At 38.4% G+C, this 20,453-nt stretch overlaps 1 protein-coding gene across 1 annotated transcript in view; it reads left to right on the top strand.

Annotated features, from left to right (window-relative positions):
- USP10 (ubiquitin specific peptidase 10) overlaps window positions 1-20,453 on the top strand; it is a 51,606-nt gene that overhangs the window by 7,655 nt on the left and 23,498 nt on the right. The window contains exons 2-4 of the mRNA XM_068150840.1: window positions 11,035-11,103; window positions 13,720-13,765; window positions 16,511-17,536. Coding sequence (XP_068006941.1) covers window positions 11,035-11,103; window positions 13,720-13,765; window positions 16,511-17,536 — 1,141 coding nt within the window. The remainder of the gene's footprint in view (window positions 1-11,034; window positions 11,104-13,719; window positions 13,766-16,510; window positions 17,537-20,453) is intronic.

Here is a 20,453-nt window from a genome sequence, read left to right as displayed (position 1 = left end):
CAGTGTTCAGTGCATCTACCATGTTTACGGAGTAGCCAGAGGTTGCAATATTTTATAATGGCAGGCATCACTAATTTGGAACTTAGTTCAGTTTGTATTTTCTGTCGTATTTTCAAGACATCTGTTTCAAACAATAATATGACTGACTGGTTGTATTTGCCAAATGTGTTTTTATGATTTGCAGGAGATTTTTTTTTTAATTGGATTTGGGACCAGAGGAGGCAATGTACAGCCCCATGTTCTTTCAAAAGCTGCCTAAATGGGTGTTTTTCAAAAGTGGAAAGTATAAATTCACAATAGGCATGGTGAAATAGGATGGTGTGGTGTCACCATTGTTGCTCAAGTTTGTCCACGTTATGGATTAAATTTGCTGGTATTTACGTGGGGTGTCGTAAAATGATCTTGCTCCTTTATACTGTAGGTAGATGAGGGTGAAGATAGAAGGTGCTGGAGTTGCAGATATGCATGCACACCACCGCGTTGCCCACCCCGCACCGCATCACGCGTGCCCCACCATGCCACCCACACCCCATCACCCCACCCCACTCTGCACCACACCCACAGCACTACACAACATTACCACGGTGCCCACAGCACCCACCACACCACGTCACCCACATCACACCACCTGTGGTGGGTCGAAGTTTCCCCCAGCATTAACTTTTGCCAGACCAACCCAGAAGCAAATGAAGCTGTATTTACCAGCAAAAACTACACTCTACAATGGCATGCGATGAATATGTACCAAACATGCAGTATTTACAATATTATACAGATATTTACAATTAATAAACAGCACAAGGACCTCCCTGGCCAAGGACAAGAGGAAGCTACTAGCTTCTCCCTCCCTACCACCCTGTACAAAAGGGACAAGAGAAAGGAGCAGAGAAGTTAAACTTAGCCAAAGCTAGACAATAAGCAGGTTATCTCTCCTGAGTGAAGCAAAACAGTCAGAGATCAGAAGAGAAGAGAAAAGGGAAGACTTGTTATGGTACAGATCCTCTTATTCTAGATATTTATCCAATGAATTTGAAAAGATTATTTTCCTTTTTTGTTTTCCTTTTTTTGCACCCAATAGTGATTTATTTATATTTTTCTACTTTTCTGCTCAAAATCTGTAACTAAATTTTAAAGGAATAGCCTAAAGCCACCACCCCAACATACCACATGTAATTTCATGACCAGAGACCTCCTGTTCTGAGTCTCAACAATGGATTTTGAAGTCTCCAGATTTGGCTGTTCCTTAGAGATTGGACCACAGCTTTGGGAAGTGGCTCACAAATGGAGTTGCATGGGTAAAAATTAAATTGGAGGTAGTTTGTCCAAAAGTCATGTTCAGGCTTTCTACTTGCACTAATCAGGAGTGTTTTGTTTTTCTGGAAAAAAATACGTGTTCTCCAAGTAGCCTAGGTAGTAGTATGTCTCTCCAAGAGCTCAATAAAGTTAGATCAGTTCTTAAGAAGTTATCAACAGCAAGTCACATTTTCATGTTATTTATTTTGTGATACTTTCCACAAATTAATTTTGAGCCATCCCCCTCCCCCACATTTTCAAGTTTCTCCTTAGTTTGCATAGCCATGCTATTTGCTGTAAACAGTAGCAGCATGTTGTACCTTCACACTGAGAAGAGGAAAAAGCATTCTCAGCATCACCCTGAGTAGGATTGTAAACAGTTTAACAAGCTGTTGGAAGACTTAAAGCGATGCTCTTTTGCTGAACAACGACCTCTAAAGATGGATAAGCAAATAAGATACCTGGGCACCCCATATGGTTAGTGTAGATAGGGCTACATCTCAATTCCTCTGCTATGGAACTGTGCGTCCCCTGTGAAATGAGGAGCATGCCCTTCATAGACTGAAAGTCATTCTGATTCAGACTAAACACTGTAACTCACTCTCATTGCAACTGAGTCAGCTAATTTAGATCTGAATTCAAGGTTAAGGTGACCAAGCAAAAATCTTGCTTCTTTTCAACACCTTGCTTTCATATCTTCTCTGAACAGTTTGAAAGGGTGATCTAGTGGGAACTCAGACACAAAAAAGTGTTGTGACTGATGATTAGGTGAAAAGACAGTAGATAAATTCCAGGTAATTCGGGTCTTAATTTTTGTTCCTCTTGATAGGGAGAGTTTACAATTTGTGCATTAGACTGAGTAACTAGTAACTCAGAGCTTGAAATAAATGTGTTTGCCGAATTATGAGCAACCAGCTTGAAGACGGTGTTTTCAGGCTCCTGGAGGGTGTGAAGATAGAGGTGTTTTACCAGCAACTATTCCTGAATTCAAAACCAGGAAGGTATTTATTTTATTTGTTTTCCTATTTTGGAAGAATCTGTTTTTCTTTTGATATTTACAAGGAGTGTCTGCCTGTTTAATAGAAAGTGTTTTTCTTTGGCTTTTATTTTGATTTGACATTGCAAGGAAATAACTAGAATGGAAAATGTTACTGCTCTGAATTACTGGCAGATATTTGTGGGCTTGTAGTGGTGAAGATGCTGGTGTAGAAGTGTCAGAAATTCCATCTTTTGCTCTTTAGAGAGCTAAGACTTGATGTAAACAGCCCTGACAGTTGAGTTATCTGTCCTCTTGCTCACTGTCTGGTGTGCACTTAGGTGTTCCAGCTGTGGCCCCAAAATGAATGATCTTCACTGCAGCTCTTGCTTGTGTAAGGCATAAACCTATGTTCTTACCTTGGCTGCAGTGAAAAGCTCAAGGAAGATACTTTGTTTGGTAGAATATCTAATCCTTTTACACAGGATGGAAATTAAAAGGTATACAAAATGTAGATAAAATCCTCCTGTCAGTGGGCATTGCTTTATGATCACATATAAGTGATAGAGGTGCATTTCCCTCTTTATACTGTTAAGATTGACTAAATAAAATTGTGTCTGTTTTGGAGCATGCTCTTTGTTTTCTGGAAGAAAAGGAAAATATAAATTTGAGAAAACTTTAAATAGAAACAGTAGAGGTTTTATTGCTGGGGCAGTCCTGTGGAGACCAGAAGATAGGAGACTCTTTATGTAGCTGGGGAAGGTACACCATGCTCATAAAGGCAATGGTGTCTGCAAGATTAAGGATTGTGTTTTATCATCTACTCCCTTTCTCCTCCACTGTTAACCACAGTCAGCACTTTATAGACAGCTTCCTTGGACTGGCTGCACTGCTGGCTGTTTGAAAAACAAGAATGCTCAGGAGCGCCTTTTTTTGATGAAGCCAAATTTGTTTGGGTTTAAGATACTGGCTTGTGTTTTCACAGTTTTTTGCATGGTTATTTTATGATGTTTTGCCCCTGTTTGTTTCCGTCAATTACAGAACTATTTCAGATAATAATGAAAGAGCACAGACTGCTCTTCCTTTGTGAATATTTGAAATAGGACCAACTGTTCTGATCCATCTTGTGTCCCTGTGATAGTGTCAGGCTCTCAGGGCCATTTGTTCACTAAACCTGCTGTGGCCACACCTGAAATTTCACCAGCTTTTGTACTAGGCAGTGATCTGTTCTTTCCTCTGATCAGAGGAGAGAGAATGATAATTTGATAATTTTATTATTTTTTTGAGGTCCAGAGTGGAATAAATTCTCCTCTAATTAATTTTAAATGTGTGGAAAATGCCTAACTTCAGCTGTGAGAATTCTGTAATAACATCCAAGAAGCTCTGAATCGTAGAAGAAAAAAAGAAGGGAAGGTACAGTCATATTTTTGAGCCTTTGATTGCTTAAATGCTAGGCAGGCAGAGTTGCACTGACTCATGGGCTTAGTTGACCTACATTTACCTACCTCTGATCTTTCTCCAGGCACGGTGTAGATTTGTTAATGTTCCAGTTTTAAGCTGCAGGCTAGTGATAAAGGACTGTAAGCTGTACTAAGAGTTTGCACAGGATTTGTTACGTTTTCAGCTGTTACAAGCTTTAATATGCAGTGCTCTACTGTAAAGTACAACTTCATTTCCACACACCTTTATATAATAGACTTTATTTTGTCATAAAGAGGAGAGAACAGCACAGTATTTTTTTCAGAAACTGATTTACCAGTTACTAAAATGCTACTATTTAGGCTATGATACAGCTATAAATATGTGGCCAGAGATCTTCATAGCTCCTGGCTATGAGTTGTTGCTTGCAAATCCAGAATCTGAAACAACTTGACAAACCTTGACAAAATGAAAGAAAAGTAAAGGGTGAGGGAGAAATAGCTTATTTGCTGCTGGGATGACTAATGCAAAAGTGTTTTTCTCTGCTAATAAAACCCAAGTGCTGTCATACTCATGTGCCCTTTTTTACTTGCCAGAAAACAGACTTCTCTCTGAATGGTTCAGTTTCTTTACTCCAGCCTATCTTAATAGCCTCAAGAATAAGTACACTTTGCAGAAGTAGCTCTGTGAGCACAATTTTATAATGTGTGGTGTACATAAGGCGTTTCATAATTTCAATTTATATCTGAACTAGTTTTGACTTGTTAAGCCTTCTGCTTAGATGCAGTTGAATTATTCCTTGCCACCATTAAGCAAAAGCTGTATTTTTAACTCCTTTGTGGAAAAGCCGTTGAAGAATTTGCAGCTTAAACTAATTTGACTGTAAGATCTGAAGCTGTTGGTTGTTAGATGAAAGCCATGTTAATGCTTCTTGAAAGCAGAAGTTGACACTTCATTTTCCTAGCTTTCTTGTAGCTCAGGTGATGCCAAGATGATGATGCATCAGCAGTGCTATTTCTAGTCTTTTTTCTAGGACAAGCAGCTGTGTAACGTGTACTCCTCCTCCTCCTTGTATTCCTTCAGGAGGGTGTTCATGTTGCTAGACTGGAATACCAGTGGAGAGTTCATTGCAGGCAGTGAGGTAACGTTGGCATTCATTTTTTAAGTGCTCACAGACAGCACAACAAAACAGTTAATGTGGGGAGAGCCTGGAGATCAGGCATTTTAATCCTTCGGAGTTTTGGGAGAACTTTTTTTCTCCTCTGTGCTTGAAATTAATTCCATAGCTGCTGCTTTTGTCTGCATAGTTAAGATGCCACATGGTCGGTTATGGTAATTCAAGTTATAAAAGTATTCTTACTTTCATTCCTGTGTGGTAGCAAACACATTTTCTTGTGTAGATGTTTGGTTAATTGGTTTAATGTGATTTGTATTATAACCTAGACACATCACCTCGAAGATGTAAAGGTGATGTTGTTGATGAAGTATTCTGTTTAAAGTGGCGTAAAATCTGCTGGAGTGCAGATGGATGTTTTACTGTTGTAATCATATTACAGAGATTAACTCAGAAACTGGTTCCAGTTTTGTTGTGACTGGAAACACCAGTGACTGACAATCCCAGGCAATCACCAACAGATCAAGAGGACACAGTCTCAAGCTGCACCAGGAGAGGTTTAGGCTGGATGTTAGGAAGAAGTTCTTCACAGAAAGAGTGATTTGCCTTTGGAATGGGCTGCCCAGGGAGGTGGTGGAGTCACCATCACTGGATGAGGCACTTGGTGCCATGTTTTAGTTGGTAAGATGGTGTTGGGTGATAGGTTGGACTTGATGATGTTAAAGGTATTTTCCGGTCTGGTCTGGTCTGGTCTATTCTGGTCTATTCTATTCTATTCTATTCTATGGGTTTGGGATGTTGCTGTGAAAGGTATTTAAAATGATTGGGTTTTTTTAAGGAGAGCTTATATTGGGAGGCAGGTCCTTGACACAGGGAAGACTGATTCATTACATCATGTGAGACTGAATGCTAAAATTTGTGATGCCAGCTCATTTGTGAGTTTTGGAAACAGTCTGAAAGTCCTTTCCACTGTACCAGTTTCAATAGTCTCATTCATTCAACATCTTGAACTTGTATTATAGAAAAAATACATTGCAGATATGATATACTCTTTAAAATGTTCCTCATCTGCAGACTATTTGTATAATATTCCAGTCTCACCATGTTACGTTCTTCAAGAAGGCGGCAAAGATACAGGTCTTTTAATGTCCTCACTTCAGGTGCACAGGAAGGAATTGAGAATTACAGATACATCTGGCTCATTCAGATGTTTCCAGGAATTTAATTGTAGGTTTGGGGATTTTCTGGTACTCTCCAAAGCTGTATAAGAATATTTTAAATTCAGTTTCCAGACTTTAATTGCAAAATCTTGATAGGTAGAAATCAGATTTATTTTCTTGAAGTAGTAATATCATAAAGAAATTGAGTTTAAAAACCAGGGCACGAGCAGCAGCTTCTGTGAAAAGAGTTACCACTTTACAGTTGCACAAAGTATGTTTAATTTTGCAATGATTTGCCTCCCTCCCCACCCTGTGAACTTACTGTGCTAGTTGTTAGTGTCAGCATCTGAAAGGAAAGATTTTGTGTATGTTGTGTAGCGTCTCACCTAATGCTATCTCATTTTTAAGGTTTGTTTGAATCACAGAATCAATAAGATTGGAAAAGACCTCAGAGATCATCAAGTCTGAGCATTGTTTATTTTCATTCTTGGTCTCGGAGATGCAAGAAGAAATTCAGAAACTCCCAGAAGTTCAGAACTTGTGTATCTTGAAACTAGGATTTTTAAAAAAGGTTGGATCCTAACTCTTGTGAATGATTTTATTTTTAAAGGAATTGATCATTAAACCCTGGTGTGGAGTTATTAGCTGCAAGAATTGCCGCTTTCTGATCCTGAGGTTCGGGAAAGGCAATTTGGTACATTGGTACATGCTTACTCCCCCTAGTTACAATCATGTGAATTTTAACATCTGTAATAACATATTGTGCATCTCTGCTAAATGGTCAAATTGGGTTACAGTCGTGAATTGCTAAATGGAATAAACATATCAGTGTGTTTTGGGTTTAGTATTTTGGTTTTCCATCTCAAAGGAGAGGTTTGGAAACAACGCTGAGAACGTGGAAGGGCAGTTGAGGTAGTTTGTTGTTTTGTTTTTTTTTACCCCAAGGATTCCATGAAGCCTTGTCCTCTCCATACCCCTACTTACCATGCTTCCTCCCAGATGAGACTGTTATTTTCCATCTGCTTTTCTTACACAGCTGCAAGTGGAATATTGTGGAAATGTGTATGATCCTGTTTTGACGTTGCTCTTAATCTGTGGCAGAAATAAAGTTCATCAGGCTGAGGTATCTTAAGGGATCTTTGAATGCACATAATGCAAGGTTAATGATGGCGCTGCAGATTTAAATCATCTGGAGAGCAGCAGGAGAAATGCAGCATGAAATACCTGCTCCCAAAAAAGTGAGGGGATTTCTTCCCAGGAGCCGCAGTAGTGTAGGTTGCAGGGATGATTTGAGAAGGAAAGGGAAATCAGAGTTGACTGAATTAAGCCTCTTGGGGATTATGTGTCTTTAAAAGTAACTCTAGGGGTAATGTTACAACAGGAAAATTTTCAGACTTTCCCCTAGTATTCTGTTAAGAGTTTGTTGTTTGTTTTTTTTTCCCAAGCCCAGTATTGACATGCAACTCAAGTCTCTTCTAAGCACCGTTCCTGCTATACTTTGTGAGATGCCACTCAGACCATTGAACGCTGTTCAGTGTGCTTTTCAAGCAGGTGCTTTTTTTTTGTCTGACGATATAAATGAAAACTTATCTTATAAATAAAAGACTAATAGTGTGTTTGTGCTCAGGGAAAGCTTTATATTTTTTTTCTTTGAGTTCTACACATTTCTTTTAAATAAAGTTTAAACTTGTCACTGGTAACGTTTTCAATATTTTGGCTTTGCATATTGCTGCACCGTGTAGCTTGTGTTACTGATGTTTTTTGGACTGGGCCAGTTCAGCTGTCTGTTCATGTGCATTGTCATAGCAATTGTGCTTAGGTAACTGTACATTTGGAGTTACTGTAAAGAGGTTGTTGACGCACTGACGTGTAACCAAGCGGCTTACTGCTGAGCAAGTCACAATCTCTTGCCTGTGTTGGGGCTGGCCATGAGCAATCTGTCGCTTGGAAACCACTTTTTTCTTGGAGGTTCTATAACAAAATCCCAGTCTGTTATCTACGATTGGGACCTTGAGATCCAGTGATGTCCACACAGGTTTAGAGGTGATACCGTGTGGGACAGGTCATTAGAATCAATCATAATTCTTTTCCATTTGGAAAAGACTTTTAGGATCACTGAGTTCATGAGTGTGACATTGGAAGGAATCAGTTTGATGTAGTCCTAAGAGGTATGCTTGTTTCTTGTGCAGATGCATACCTGAAAATACTAAAACTGGAATTGAAACAGTTTGAAACCGCTTTGGCAAAATTTTACCACGTGCTAGTGTAACTGTTTGAAACATTATTGTATGGGGTAATTTAATTTTGGTCATGAGTAGTTTCTGCAGGAACTCTGTAAATGTAATTAAACGTTTGTTTGATTGTTTCAAGTGTTGGATTTGATTTATCAGCTTGAAAATGGCTTTGGAATTCTGTGGAATAATTAAGAGTGTATAACTTAGAAACCCCAAAATGCCTACTGATAGTGAGATTATTTCTTGCAAGGATGTATTGCTTTTTACAAAATCCTAGTGTTCTCTTGCTTTGAAAATGCTTACTGCTTAGGCATTGCAGCATTCAGTTGTAGAAAAACTTTTGCATTTTGAATGAATGCTTTAGAATAAGTCCTAAAGAGGTGAAGCTTCCCAGCTAAAGGAAGTATTTTTTAACATGCAGACCATTTGTACAGCAGCAGGGACTGGGATGTAGCATGGCTGGACAGCAGGCCAGGGAGCTAGCACGGTATTTCAGGTTTTTTCACTTCAGCATGTAGTTGTGCTTGCAGAAATCTATTTCTTGAGTGCTGAGGCAGAGGTCAGGAAGCTTTGTTAAGTTGGGTCAGTCTGATGTCATCAGTCATATGGCCTAATAAGTTTGTTTTGAAAAAATATATTTCTCAATTTATTATGCAGGTATAAAGCATTGTTAAATAAAAGAAAATCCTAGTTTCTTCAGGCCCAAATCTGAAGGGTTTTTTTGTGCTATAGTCTGGGGATTAGTTTTCGAGTTAGATGTTGATAAGTATTTTTATATTGTGTTTTAAACTATTAAGAAACAGTCACTACATTAAGATACAGTATTGATAATTTTGTTTGACTTTTGTCTTGTTTTCCCTAATTAAAAATGAACCACTTTTACTCAGAAATATCAGACCTGTGATACCTCAGTTAGCAATATTGCGAAATGAAAAGACTCTATTATTACATGCGGGAATTTGGGTTGGACTTACATAACTCTAAACAGTCTATAGTTGAGATTGTAGTTTCGTTGCGTGACTGCATCAGAAATATCTCCTAAATACATAATTTAGTTATGATTCAGCAAATGCTTTTCTTGGGCATGTTTTTGGAATGTGACCAATTCTAGCTGGTGTGTTACTGAATAAGAATGACTGGAGAGCTTAAGGCAAGTTTAAGTCTTATATCAAGAACTGTGAAGTTGTTCTCTTAAGTTTGATTTAGGGATCTTTTTCTGTTTAGGTGTTGTACTAGCTCGGTTTCTCAGCAGTTGGCTGTGTGAAGGTTTTTTAAAGCATTATTTCTTTTACTGTGCTTCAGATGTTTGTATCACAAATGTTGAAGTTTATTTTGTCTGTTAGAATTGTTTTTCGACTAAACCAAATGATACAAACATTTGTTTAAAAACACTGAAGGGGTTGAAAATGGTTAAACCCTTTCTATGCATAAAAGTGATGTATAAATCACTTTTTATGTAAGAAACCTAAATGTCATAATTGCTGTGGAATTTAGCTTAAACTTCAGCTTTTAAATGTATAAATATGTAGATGTATAAATGTATAAAAATGTAGATGGCTGAGTCATACAAACGTGTGCATGACTTGTTAAAGCCACCTAAAGTCTGGGAAAAACAGTTTGTGGCAACAGTTTCACTAGAGATGATTTTTCACTTTATAAGAACAGCTCTGTGGTTCAACTCCCAGTGTAATTAGCTGTATCTTGATACAGCCAGGCTAAGGATTTGATTGAGAAAGGCTTGACACTGCTTCAGGAAGTTTTTCTGCTGGAAGGGTAGAGGAAAACAAAGTGTTGTCTGAAATGACTGTCAGACCACTGAAGATGGGTGAGCCTTGAGTGTAAGTCATGGGGCCAGACTGGCCTGCTTTTATCCATAGCTATTATATTTGTGACGAGTGACTCTTAATGTGAATATTCTTCCACATGCCAAGAATGAGTTAATAACGGTATTTTCCAGGCCTCTTGCCTATTATGTCAGTTTATTCAACGCCTTGCTCGGCTTCTTTCTGTCCCATAATCTCTCTTTTGTCCGGAGTGATCAGATGTGATTCAGCTGATTACAGCTGGTGGTGGAAATTTATAGAAACTTCTAGGTGCTATGAAATTCCAGTGTTATCCGGCCTTTCTATTGGGAATGCTTACTTTTCTGTAAACTAAACGTAAGCTCTCGTTCTAGTGTAAGATTTTTGTGGTCTCGTATAGGTACTTGCTTTTGCTGTAGGAACACAGATATTTGAAGGCGTGCAGGAAGATAATTTTGGGAAAAGACACTTCATCTTAGTTGTGTTATGCAGAGTTTCGGGTACAGGAGTAAGAACATTCCCAAGAGCAGCTGTTAAATTTGGTGAATTTTTCTATAGTGAGGCAGTTTCATTTATGTGCTTGATCCTGATGCCATTTGTCTTGGGTAAGTCACTGGTTCAGCAAAGCCCTGGAAAAGTAATTCTTGTTTTTTCTGCTCTGAAGCATAGGTAGGTGTCTGTTGGTTTAGACGGTAAACGAGCTTGTGTCTAGGGTTTGTGTGAACTGATGCAACTTCTCACCCAACATGTTGGTTTGAAACTGGGCACAGGATGAGCTGCACTTTGTGTTGTGATTGCCTCTAGTGGGAATTTGGAGAGAAATGCACTGAGTGCAGTTTTGGAGCCTGAAGTACTTTAGTGAAGAATTAGGAAGGATTTAAGATTAGAGTTGGGATGCAGACAAGTGAGTTTGCGACTGCTCACACACAGGTCTTTCTGAATGCTAATATCTTTAATGGATTTTATCAGAAATTGATTGATTGCACTGAATAGAAATCCTTCTTTAACAAGATCTTTCTTTTTTTTTCTTTTTTAGTATATTTTTGGGGAGTTCAGCCCTGATGAATTTAATCAGTTTTTTGTGACTCCACGATGCTCTGTTGAGGTAAGATCTATTTTAAATTTCTTTTAGAAATTAATATTTTAAAGCTAGCTCTCTGTGTGTATTTGAAATATAACAATACAATTTCTTTTACCATTCTCTTAGCATGCTAATTTACAATCTGAAGATACTGAACAGGAATCATCTTTTCATGTATGTGAATATTGAGTTACTTTTTAGAAATAAGAGATTAATTGTTCCAGCTTTTGCTTGTCATCTCTCAGAGATGGAGTAGCAGACATTGTAGCAATAGGATGTTTAAAATGAGTTGCCCAGCTCTATTAGCTCAGCTTTGATGTCTTTGCTTAGAACTAGATATGGAGAAAACTTTTTCAGCAGTGATCTTGACTCTAAGTAAGGTGGGCTTCTAAGTCTCATGAGCCTTTTGAAGCACAGAAATTCTTACTATTTTTGGACAGGTGGAGCACCATCAAAGCTGTGCTTACAAGGAAGGCTGTGTGTGAGGTCTGAGAAATGAGAAATGGATCAATAATAAACTAATTACAATGGCTGTGAGAACCACAGAATGGAAACAGCTGTGTTTGAGTTCATAACATACTACAGATGATATTGCAGCCTCTTGTTCTTTGTAGTTCGTGGTAGAGAGAGAAGAAACCATTTTCCTTTTGAAGGGAAGAGTATTATGCCATTGTCCTAGTCTCCAGACATGACAAATAATTTTCTTGTAGGTCAATTTCCAGGTTTTCCTCCAGACATTTCCATTCAAACATTCAATCTGGCTTCCATCCTCCCCCTCAACATAAAGGAAGTGAACATTTGGGCTGCAGATAAAGAAATCCTTTTCTTACATTTTACTAATTTGATGACCATTGTTAATGGGACTTGGTTTCCTGTAACTTAATGTTCCAATCATAATACAATATGCCACTGAAAATAAAGTGCATGAAGAGAATGGGATGGGGTGGGAGGTGTGGGGAGTTTGAAAAGGAAAAGATAGCTTCTCACTGCCTTCAGGGATAGCTTTGTATCTTTCAGGAAGATGGGAAGTAATGCACGATAGATCTTCAGGTAATACACGTGTGTTCTAATTGTATTGCTGCTGCCCCACCGTTAAATACAGTAGCAGCAGTGTGATGTTTGCATCCTATGTAGTGTCACCTTCCGTGTCCTACATCAGCTATTCTAATGCTTATGTGGTGGGAGAAGCAAATGTCTAAAGTGTGTTGAGGAAACATCAACCTACATCGTTAGAACCAGTCTGTTTTATAACTGCTTCAAGTGTACCACTTACTGGTTAGCTATCAAAATAAAGGGTTGAATAACGTTCCTTAAGTTTGTCCTTGATCTGGTTCAGTTCAATCTTTTAATTATCTGGATGATGAAATAAAAATTCTGCTTATTAGTTTTACAGTGCACAGAAAAGTGGACTGCAAAAAATAGGGTGAAATTCAAGAAGGGCAAGACTGAGATTTCCACACTGCCCTGCTGTTTGACATATATTTTGTTGCAGGCAGTGCTAGTTCTGTGAGTCACAGCAAGTATAAAATTATATCAAATCCATGTTCAGTATTAATATGGATAATAGATTCTTAACAGCTTAAAGCTTCTTTCTGACCCATAGATTCTCATACTTTATCTGGAAAGCTGATGTGTTATGGTTTATAAATGGGTTTTACAGGATGTGCTCTTTCTATGCACTTCTTTATAATGGAATTTTAGGAATCTTTTTTTCTTCCCACTTCAAATCCATTGTTCACATTGCTTTAAGAAGGCAGTATTTAAAATATCTGTAGCTTTAGGGAACTGAAGGTTTCAATGGATAATTCTTTGATTTTTGTTACGCCATTATAATATTTCGACTAGCATCACACAACTGCACAATGCTCTCAATGTTTTATTTCCCACTGCAGAAAGAGTTTAGCTGTTATCAAGGCAGCAGCTGGACTGTGCAGTAGCAATGGCCATCAGTTCATGCAGGCACAGAAGACTTTCAGCTACTGGAGGAGTTTGGGGGTAGGCAAGGGGGAATTAGAAGTTGCCCAGTGTGGTTATGCAATAGCAGAGATTCTATTAAACGTTGCATCCATAAAATGACACCAGTGTTCTGTACCAAACATACTTGCAATCCAAATGGAAGCTATATCCTGTAGTTACTTCATGATCAAAAGTTCTTGATTTTGTTAAATATGATGAAGCTTCTCTAAAAGATCTTAAGGGCAACACTGTAGCTGAAGCAGGTTGAGAGTCAAAAGGTTTAGGTGTGACTGTGCAAAGCTTTATTTCATCCTTTCACAGGTAATTTAGTTTATTTTCAGTTCTTATTTAAAAAGAGCCTATATGCCTCATTTTAAAATGGTGCTGAGTTACTGTTCATGGAGGAAGATCTGATGCTGTGAGGTGAATTGCTTGAAAAGTCGATGAGCCTACAGTGTGTGACCAAGATTATCTTTCAGTAATTGTGGTAATCTGCAAGGACGTCTGAAGCTACAGTGTGGGATTTGATAAATATAGAAACAGGAGTTCAAGACATACTCTCAGAAAATCAAACCGTAATGATGATGTTATTTTTAAAAGATTCAGATGCTTCAAATGAAACTGATCTGAAATGTTAATAGAATTGCTTTGTCTTTAAATAAGTTTTATTTCTTTTTTGTACAGCTCCCTCCATACAATGATACAGTTTCATGTGGTATTAAGTCCACAGGTAAGTTTCACAATGGTAAGGAATCAACATCCTGTCGTTTTTTTAAGCTTAAAGGCTGAGACACTTTCCTTAGATTTACTACAGTCTCTTTCAATTTAGTATTTAGGGTTTTTAACTCCTTTGTTGAATGAGATCCATGAGAGTGTTTGAAAATACTGCACTCAACTGCATCTAACTAGGGAGCACATGCTTACTTCTTAATCGTGCTACTACATGACCTTAATGTCTTGCTGAAATACTGCACAAAAAAATGTGGAGGGCTGAAGTTTGCTAGAGAGCTTGTATTGAAGTAGTAATTAGTGTGGCATTCAGATGGCACTCCTGTAAGTGCTGTTGTATGAGTATTTGCTGCAAGCAGTACTCTGCTTACTGTTCCCTTTGACTTTTGTCTCTGTCTAACTCAGCCATTTTTCTGGAGAGTCCTCTTTTTTCTCTTGCTCAAAGCATAATTCTTGATATAAAAATGCATTACAGACTTCCCATTTTAAGGCTGTAGCAGTCACAAGTCTACTCTGTCTGAAGCCATAAACTTGACAACATGGCCTTGCTTCATGGGTATATCAGGTTGACAGCTAAGTAGGGATTTCCATGTGGTCATTACTCTCTGTAGTTTAAACCAAACTTTCACAGTATTTCAAGCAGCAAGTAAGTTAATACTTTGTTTTTTCCCCTGAACCAAGGGAGAGCAAGGAAGCAGAAATTTACCCAAATGTATATCAGAATGATTCAAATGACATCCAGATCTCCTTCAAATTAATGCAAGTGTCTGACCGGACATTTCTCAGTAGTAGTTAAATGGTCCAAAAGGCACATATTAATGTTTAAGAGCACCCACTCATTGTGCATAGCCTTGCATTTAAAGGTAAATAAGGTAGCTGGTCATGAAGAGGGACAAGAAGTCCCATTGGAAAGCAGATACACAACATTTTAGAAAGTTCAGGAGCTTTATTTAGTACAAGACCAAATCTAGGACCCTATGTTTTAAGTAGGAGTTTCAAAAGTTCATTAAAATGACCTATGGTATGAATTGTCTGTTGATGACAGGAGTGCTCAGTCATATCTTGCTTTGTCTAACTGTGCATTCAAGTTCTGTTCTTGAAGACTGAGATTTTAATGTTCAGAAGCCATGCAGAAAGTTGGTTTGTACAAATGTTTTTCAGATCATTCCTAGACCCTGAGAGAACCCCTCACAGCCCTCAGATTAGGTAATGACAGCAAACTAGGTTTTGCCTGAAAAATTCCTTTAACAAGCTTGCACTGTATTGTGCATGCATATTACCACTGTGATGGCTGCATAAGAAGCTGCAGAAACTAAAATGGAATGCTTTGCTTATGCAGCATCTTTGTAATTGTAACAACATGGCATACACTGACCCTGTTGTCACTCCCCCAGTCTAATAAAGTTAAATACTGAAGTATAGAAAAAAAATTACAGAAATAGAAAATCAGTTAACACTTACTGGGAATAACCAAATCATGGCTGAAGCTCTAATATGCAAAGTTCTACTTAGGCTAATTAGTGCTACTGTACATAGACTTTATCCTTGAAGCTGTTACTTGTTTCAGTATGTGTGTGTCACATTGTTGATGACAGATTTGTTTCAGTCCATTCAAAAATAGCACCATGAACTTGACTGAAACCAAGGTGCCCAGAAGCAAGTGGACAGTCAAAGCAATTAGAAAAACAAAAAAGACCTCTCACTTGTTTTCAAACAAACTTCACACAATCTCATAGCAAATGAGCTTCTGCCAGACACTCCATAGACTAGCTATACAAACTAGCTACTGGTATTTATTAAACTTTACAGCTTGCAGCAGGAGTTGAATAAATCCTCAACTGTACATTTCTAATCTTTATGTTAAATGACAGAATTTCTGTTATGCTCTTGGCAAGGTTTTTGTTTATCATGTCTGTATCTTCAGCTAAATGACCATCATGCCAGAATTCTGAGGGATGTGGCTTGTTCTCTGCTGCCCACTTGTACTGTGTTGGCTCTTGTGGTTTTCCAGTGCACAGTAAGCCTTTAAGTTCACCAAAGGCAGGAAAAAAAGTTGCTTGGATTATGGTTTTTTCCTAGGTTAGCTTTTGGGAAGCTTACTGGAGATTGGAAGAACAGGAATGCTGAAGTGAGACCTCTCAGTTTTGGCTGTGGTAGACTCATCCATGACATTGCTGATGAATCTCAAATTCCAAACAAAGGAATTGCAGCGTTTTCATCCAATTAATGGAAATATTTTCCAGATATTAGAAATGATGATAAATTTTAACACACCGGGAAAAACAAACCAAACTTTACCTGTGGAAATTGGTTTCCAAAGTTAAATGGTGAAGGATTGGATTTTTTAGTTGTCAGTGGAAAAGGGTGGCTTTAGAAGAGGTGTGGAGTTAAATATTGCACCATATTTTATGTGCAACTATCCAGTAATTAATGCAGGATATTGCTAAAGTCATTCAGCTTTAATAGTTTTTCTGAGTAGGTGAATTTAATAGGTGTCATTTGCAGGAACAGTGCAATGGTTTGGAAAATTACATACTTGTTTAAGAAGATCTGAATCATGCTGTCTTAAGAAAACAACGTTTTGAAATAGTCTTTTCTCTGTCTTGCACGTGGAGAATTATATTCATTTGAGGGAGTCCAGCTTGTTTTCTGACTTGCAGAAAAAAATACAGATTTATTTGTTTCTTAAGAGTTATTTTTTCACTAAATGTCATTCGCTAACTCAGGTTTGCTTTCTCTTGTCCAGGGGAAGAGTATCAGAGAATTGAATTTGGTGTTAATGAAGTTATTGAGACCCAGCCATCTGTACTAAATAACACCGACTACAGTATTTCAAGTACTCTGAATCCTCAGGCTCCAGAATTCATCCTCAGCTGTGCACCTGCTCAGAAAACCCCCAATGATACTCTCAGTGAAACAAACTACAACTCCATTGACTGCCAGTTCACCGATCCGACCCTCTCTTTGGACAGCAGTTCTCATGCTGAAAACGATGGTTTGTCTGGAGGCCTCGGACAAAGGGAGCGGAAAAAGAAGAAAAAAAGGCCCCCTGGATACTACAGTTACTTGGAAGATGTCAGCGACGGCATCGCTCCCACAGAGGCTCTTGTAAACGGCCACGCAAATTCATCAGGACTAAACAGCATAAGCACGGAGGACACGGAACTGACAGGAGACTTACCCTCCCTGGCCACACCAAGGACTTGCAACAGCCCGGACAACTCTGTGGACTTCGTTAACGAAGCTGTCTCTGATGATTCTGTTTCTAGCGCACTAGACAATACCAGGACTGCAGGGCAGCCTGAGGTATGCCGTGTTACTAATTCTGAACAGTTTTGCATCCCCTCAGAGACTGGCAGAGATAGCCCTTTAAGGACAGCTGTTGTACAGTCTTATGCTGGTACTGATACTACTGAAAATGTTGGCGTTACTAATGGACAAACACTTGAATCCTCTGGTGAGGACACAGCTGCCAATGGGGTAGAATTGCACACTGTGGAAAGCACTGACTCAGACCAAGCTAAGCCTGAGGAAGCTTCACCTACTACTGAGGCAACAGTCCCGGCTGCAGGATCAGTCCCTGTTAATCAGCCTGCAAAATCGTGGGCTAGTCTTTTTCACAATTCCAAGCCCTCTGCTTCCACATCTGTGGTCTATGTTGAGACTAAATATACCCCTCCTGCCACATCTACTCTTGTCCCTGAAAAACAGGTTGAAGTCAAAGAGGGACCTGTTCCAGTTTCAGAGGATCCTGTAGCCATAAAGATTGCAGGTATAGTTAATACACAGGAGTGGATGTTACACTGGAAGGGTATTAACTCTGCTTGTAAATTGGAGTGTGCAATATTGGTAGAGAAGATCCCTCTGTTATATTCTTAATGAGATGCCTGTTCAAACACTGCTATGAAAGGTTTAATTTAAAACAGCTAGTTTTGTATCCCCCTGAATAAACATTCCACCAAGACATCACCACTTCATTATCCCAGATGGAGTAAAACTATTGCTATTTGTCAAACATGTGAAAGTGACCCATGGTTTTTATATAGGCTGCTTGCATTCAGCTGTGTGCTGTTGTAATAAGAAGAATACATGAGAAAAGTGTGTTACATTATCCAGTATTTACAATCTTGTCCTGCATTCCATTACAAGAAAGGAAGAGTATTAATATATTTATGCCAAAGTAGATTAAATTCCTGGACATTGACAGTAGCTTAAGTGTAGCACCTAAATAGGTCTAGCCTCACACACTCTAATTCAGGAAATAGGTTGTATATTTTGCTGCTGTATATGTTTGCTGTTTCAGAGGTCTGTCTTTCAAATTGTAAAGAATTATCCTTAACTGTTACAATCATACTGTTTTATTCAGAAGCAATGCTAGCTACTGCCTGTTCCGGAATAAGCATTAACGAACTGTCCAGGGGTACATCAGGAAAGGCAATGTGTAATATAAAGGCTTTGACCATTGGTCCTGTCATATCTGTGGCCCCAATAAGCAATGCTGCAATGTGCATGGGATCATTTATGCAGGTTCAGTCAGAAAACAGGAAGAAAAATACCCATGGAGTTGCATTTTGTGTCACTGACTTGTGAGTGTGGGAACAAAACCAGTTCTTTTAGATCTGGGAACTAGTCTGTAGGTGAAAAGCCTTGTGCAAAATCTTGCTATTCAGGGGACCAGGTAATTAACAAATACAATGGTGTTTTGTGTGTGACGGCTTTAAGTCAAAGTTTCCTACTCTAGCTAGAAGCTGGCCTGGAAATTTCTATTCAGAATACCTAGAAGTATGTTCCTGTTTCTCATCCCCTCCTTAGTCTGTGTGGTCTCATTGTTGAGAGGAAAGCTGTCAGAATAACTTCTATTTGTGTGTATTTTTCATTTGAGCATCACAAACAGTTGACTGTATTAAAAATCCCCACAAATATCTATAAGGAGGTGATGATGATTTATATGAACCCATACATGTGGAGTGTATTTACTCTTGATCCATCATTTGGTAGTGAATTTTAACTTACAACTATGTGGTGACAACCACAAAGCCACAACTGATTGGTGTACATGAAAAAGGTTTGTTTGGCTGGTGTTTTGTTGTTGTGGGTTGGTTGGTTGGTTGTTTTCCCCAGTCTTCTCTGTTGCTCGAGCTTTAAGTCACTGTTAAGTGACTTAAGTCTAAACTTTTACTGTTTCTTTTCTATTTCTTACCACCAGGTGGGAGCAGAGCTTTTTATTTAGCCTTTAATGCATTAGAATAGCAATGTCATTTTTAGGCAGGTTTTTTTCTGCACCTTCACTATTAGCTGGCTGGTTTTGCACAGGAATAATCTGAGTATTGTCATGGTAGCTGATTTAGGTAGGAGTTACATTGATGCAATTCCTGTGTTTCAAATGCTTCTGATTTCAGTATAAAGCATTTATTTGAAGATATAAATGCCATGTAATCAGTGCTTTGCTCTGTGGAAAAAGGTGAATTTTCTTCATTGTCTGTCCTTATTTTAGTGTTCCCTGTCCTGTTTGGCAAATCAGTGCTTTGTTCATACACCCACACTTAAATGTGTTACCTGAGTTTCAGTTTATGATTTCCAGACAGGCCCTTTTTTGTGTTGCATATGTATTTCATTTGAATCTTTCTGCCTATCTTAGCATCATTGTCTAAGAGTATATAGTAACCCTGTTTTTCAGAGGTAACTGCTGATTGTATTTGTTTCCTGTGGGGCTGAGTTGAGGTCCTGGTGTTGGATTTGCTGGGAATTCACCAGTTTCAGCTCATGCCAGTGGGAATGTGTTTTTGACCACAGGTGCCACAGGGTGCTAAACACAGGTGAAATCTTGAACTAAAGTGTCTTGAGATTGATAAGCAAAATCAATCTTCTGACTTAATGTTGGAGCTCTGAGGCATTGCTGCACAGTTTCTGTTTAGAACAAGTGCTCGGGACACCCCAAGTTAAGTGACATTTCATGAATTCATTTCTAGGGCATAGTAAGGTTAGAAATGATCCCTACTTGTGAAAAATAAGACTCTCAAACTTCACTTACCACTTTTCACAGTTAGTACCCTCTGGTGATGGTTAGTAATTGTTGGGGGTTGAGATGCCTTATAATAGTTTTCTAAATGAGGTAGGGAAATAAGTGACTGGAAAAGCAGCAGTTCTTTGGGTAGTCTTTTAATCAGTTTTGGTACCTAGGAAGAATTTCAGTGAGATAATATAAAAGATTTTCCAAATCACATTTTCTTGCAGTGTTTTCATTGGTAGTGGAGTTAACAGTGCATATAAAATTTGTTTACAGCAGGCAGAATTTCAGAGAGTTGAAGAACACAAGCAGTTAAGATTTGACTAGATCTGGAATGATTTTTAGTTAGGAGGAGGTGAATTCAGTACATGCAACAATGGAAGGATGCAGCAGAACAGAAACCAAATGCAACATTACAGTACAAAGAACTGTAATAGTTGATAATAGTGTTAGAGAATAAAAGGATCTGGAAGTACTAGGGAGTTGATAAGTGTCCTTAGTAAAACTGAAGAAGACAAGGGTTTTTAAGTGTGTTTTAATACCAATTTACATGGAAAAGATTAAATGTAACTATAGCTGTTGTTGCAGTTGAGGACTCTGAAAATGCTGGTCTTTGGGCATTACTTCTCAAGGAAGATGTGACAGTGTAGCAGGCAAAACAGAAATAAGATCTGAAAAGTAT

Source organism: Melanerpes formicivorus, unplaced genomic scaffold (assembly GCF_026170545.1).
Source record: "Melanerpes formicivorus ecotype bairdi unplaced genomic scaffold, bMelFor1.0.p_v2 SCAF_20, whole genome shotgun sequence".
NCBI classification, from domain to species: domain Eukaryota; kingdom Metazoa; phylum Chordata; class Aves; order Piciformes; family Picidae; genus Melanerpes; species Melanerpes formicivorus.
Note: the sequence above shows the minus strand (reverse complement) of the source record. Positions and strands in the feature narration are given on the sequence as shown.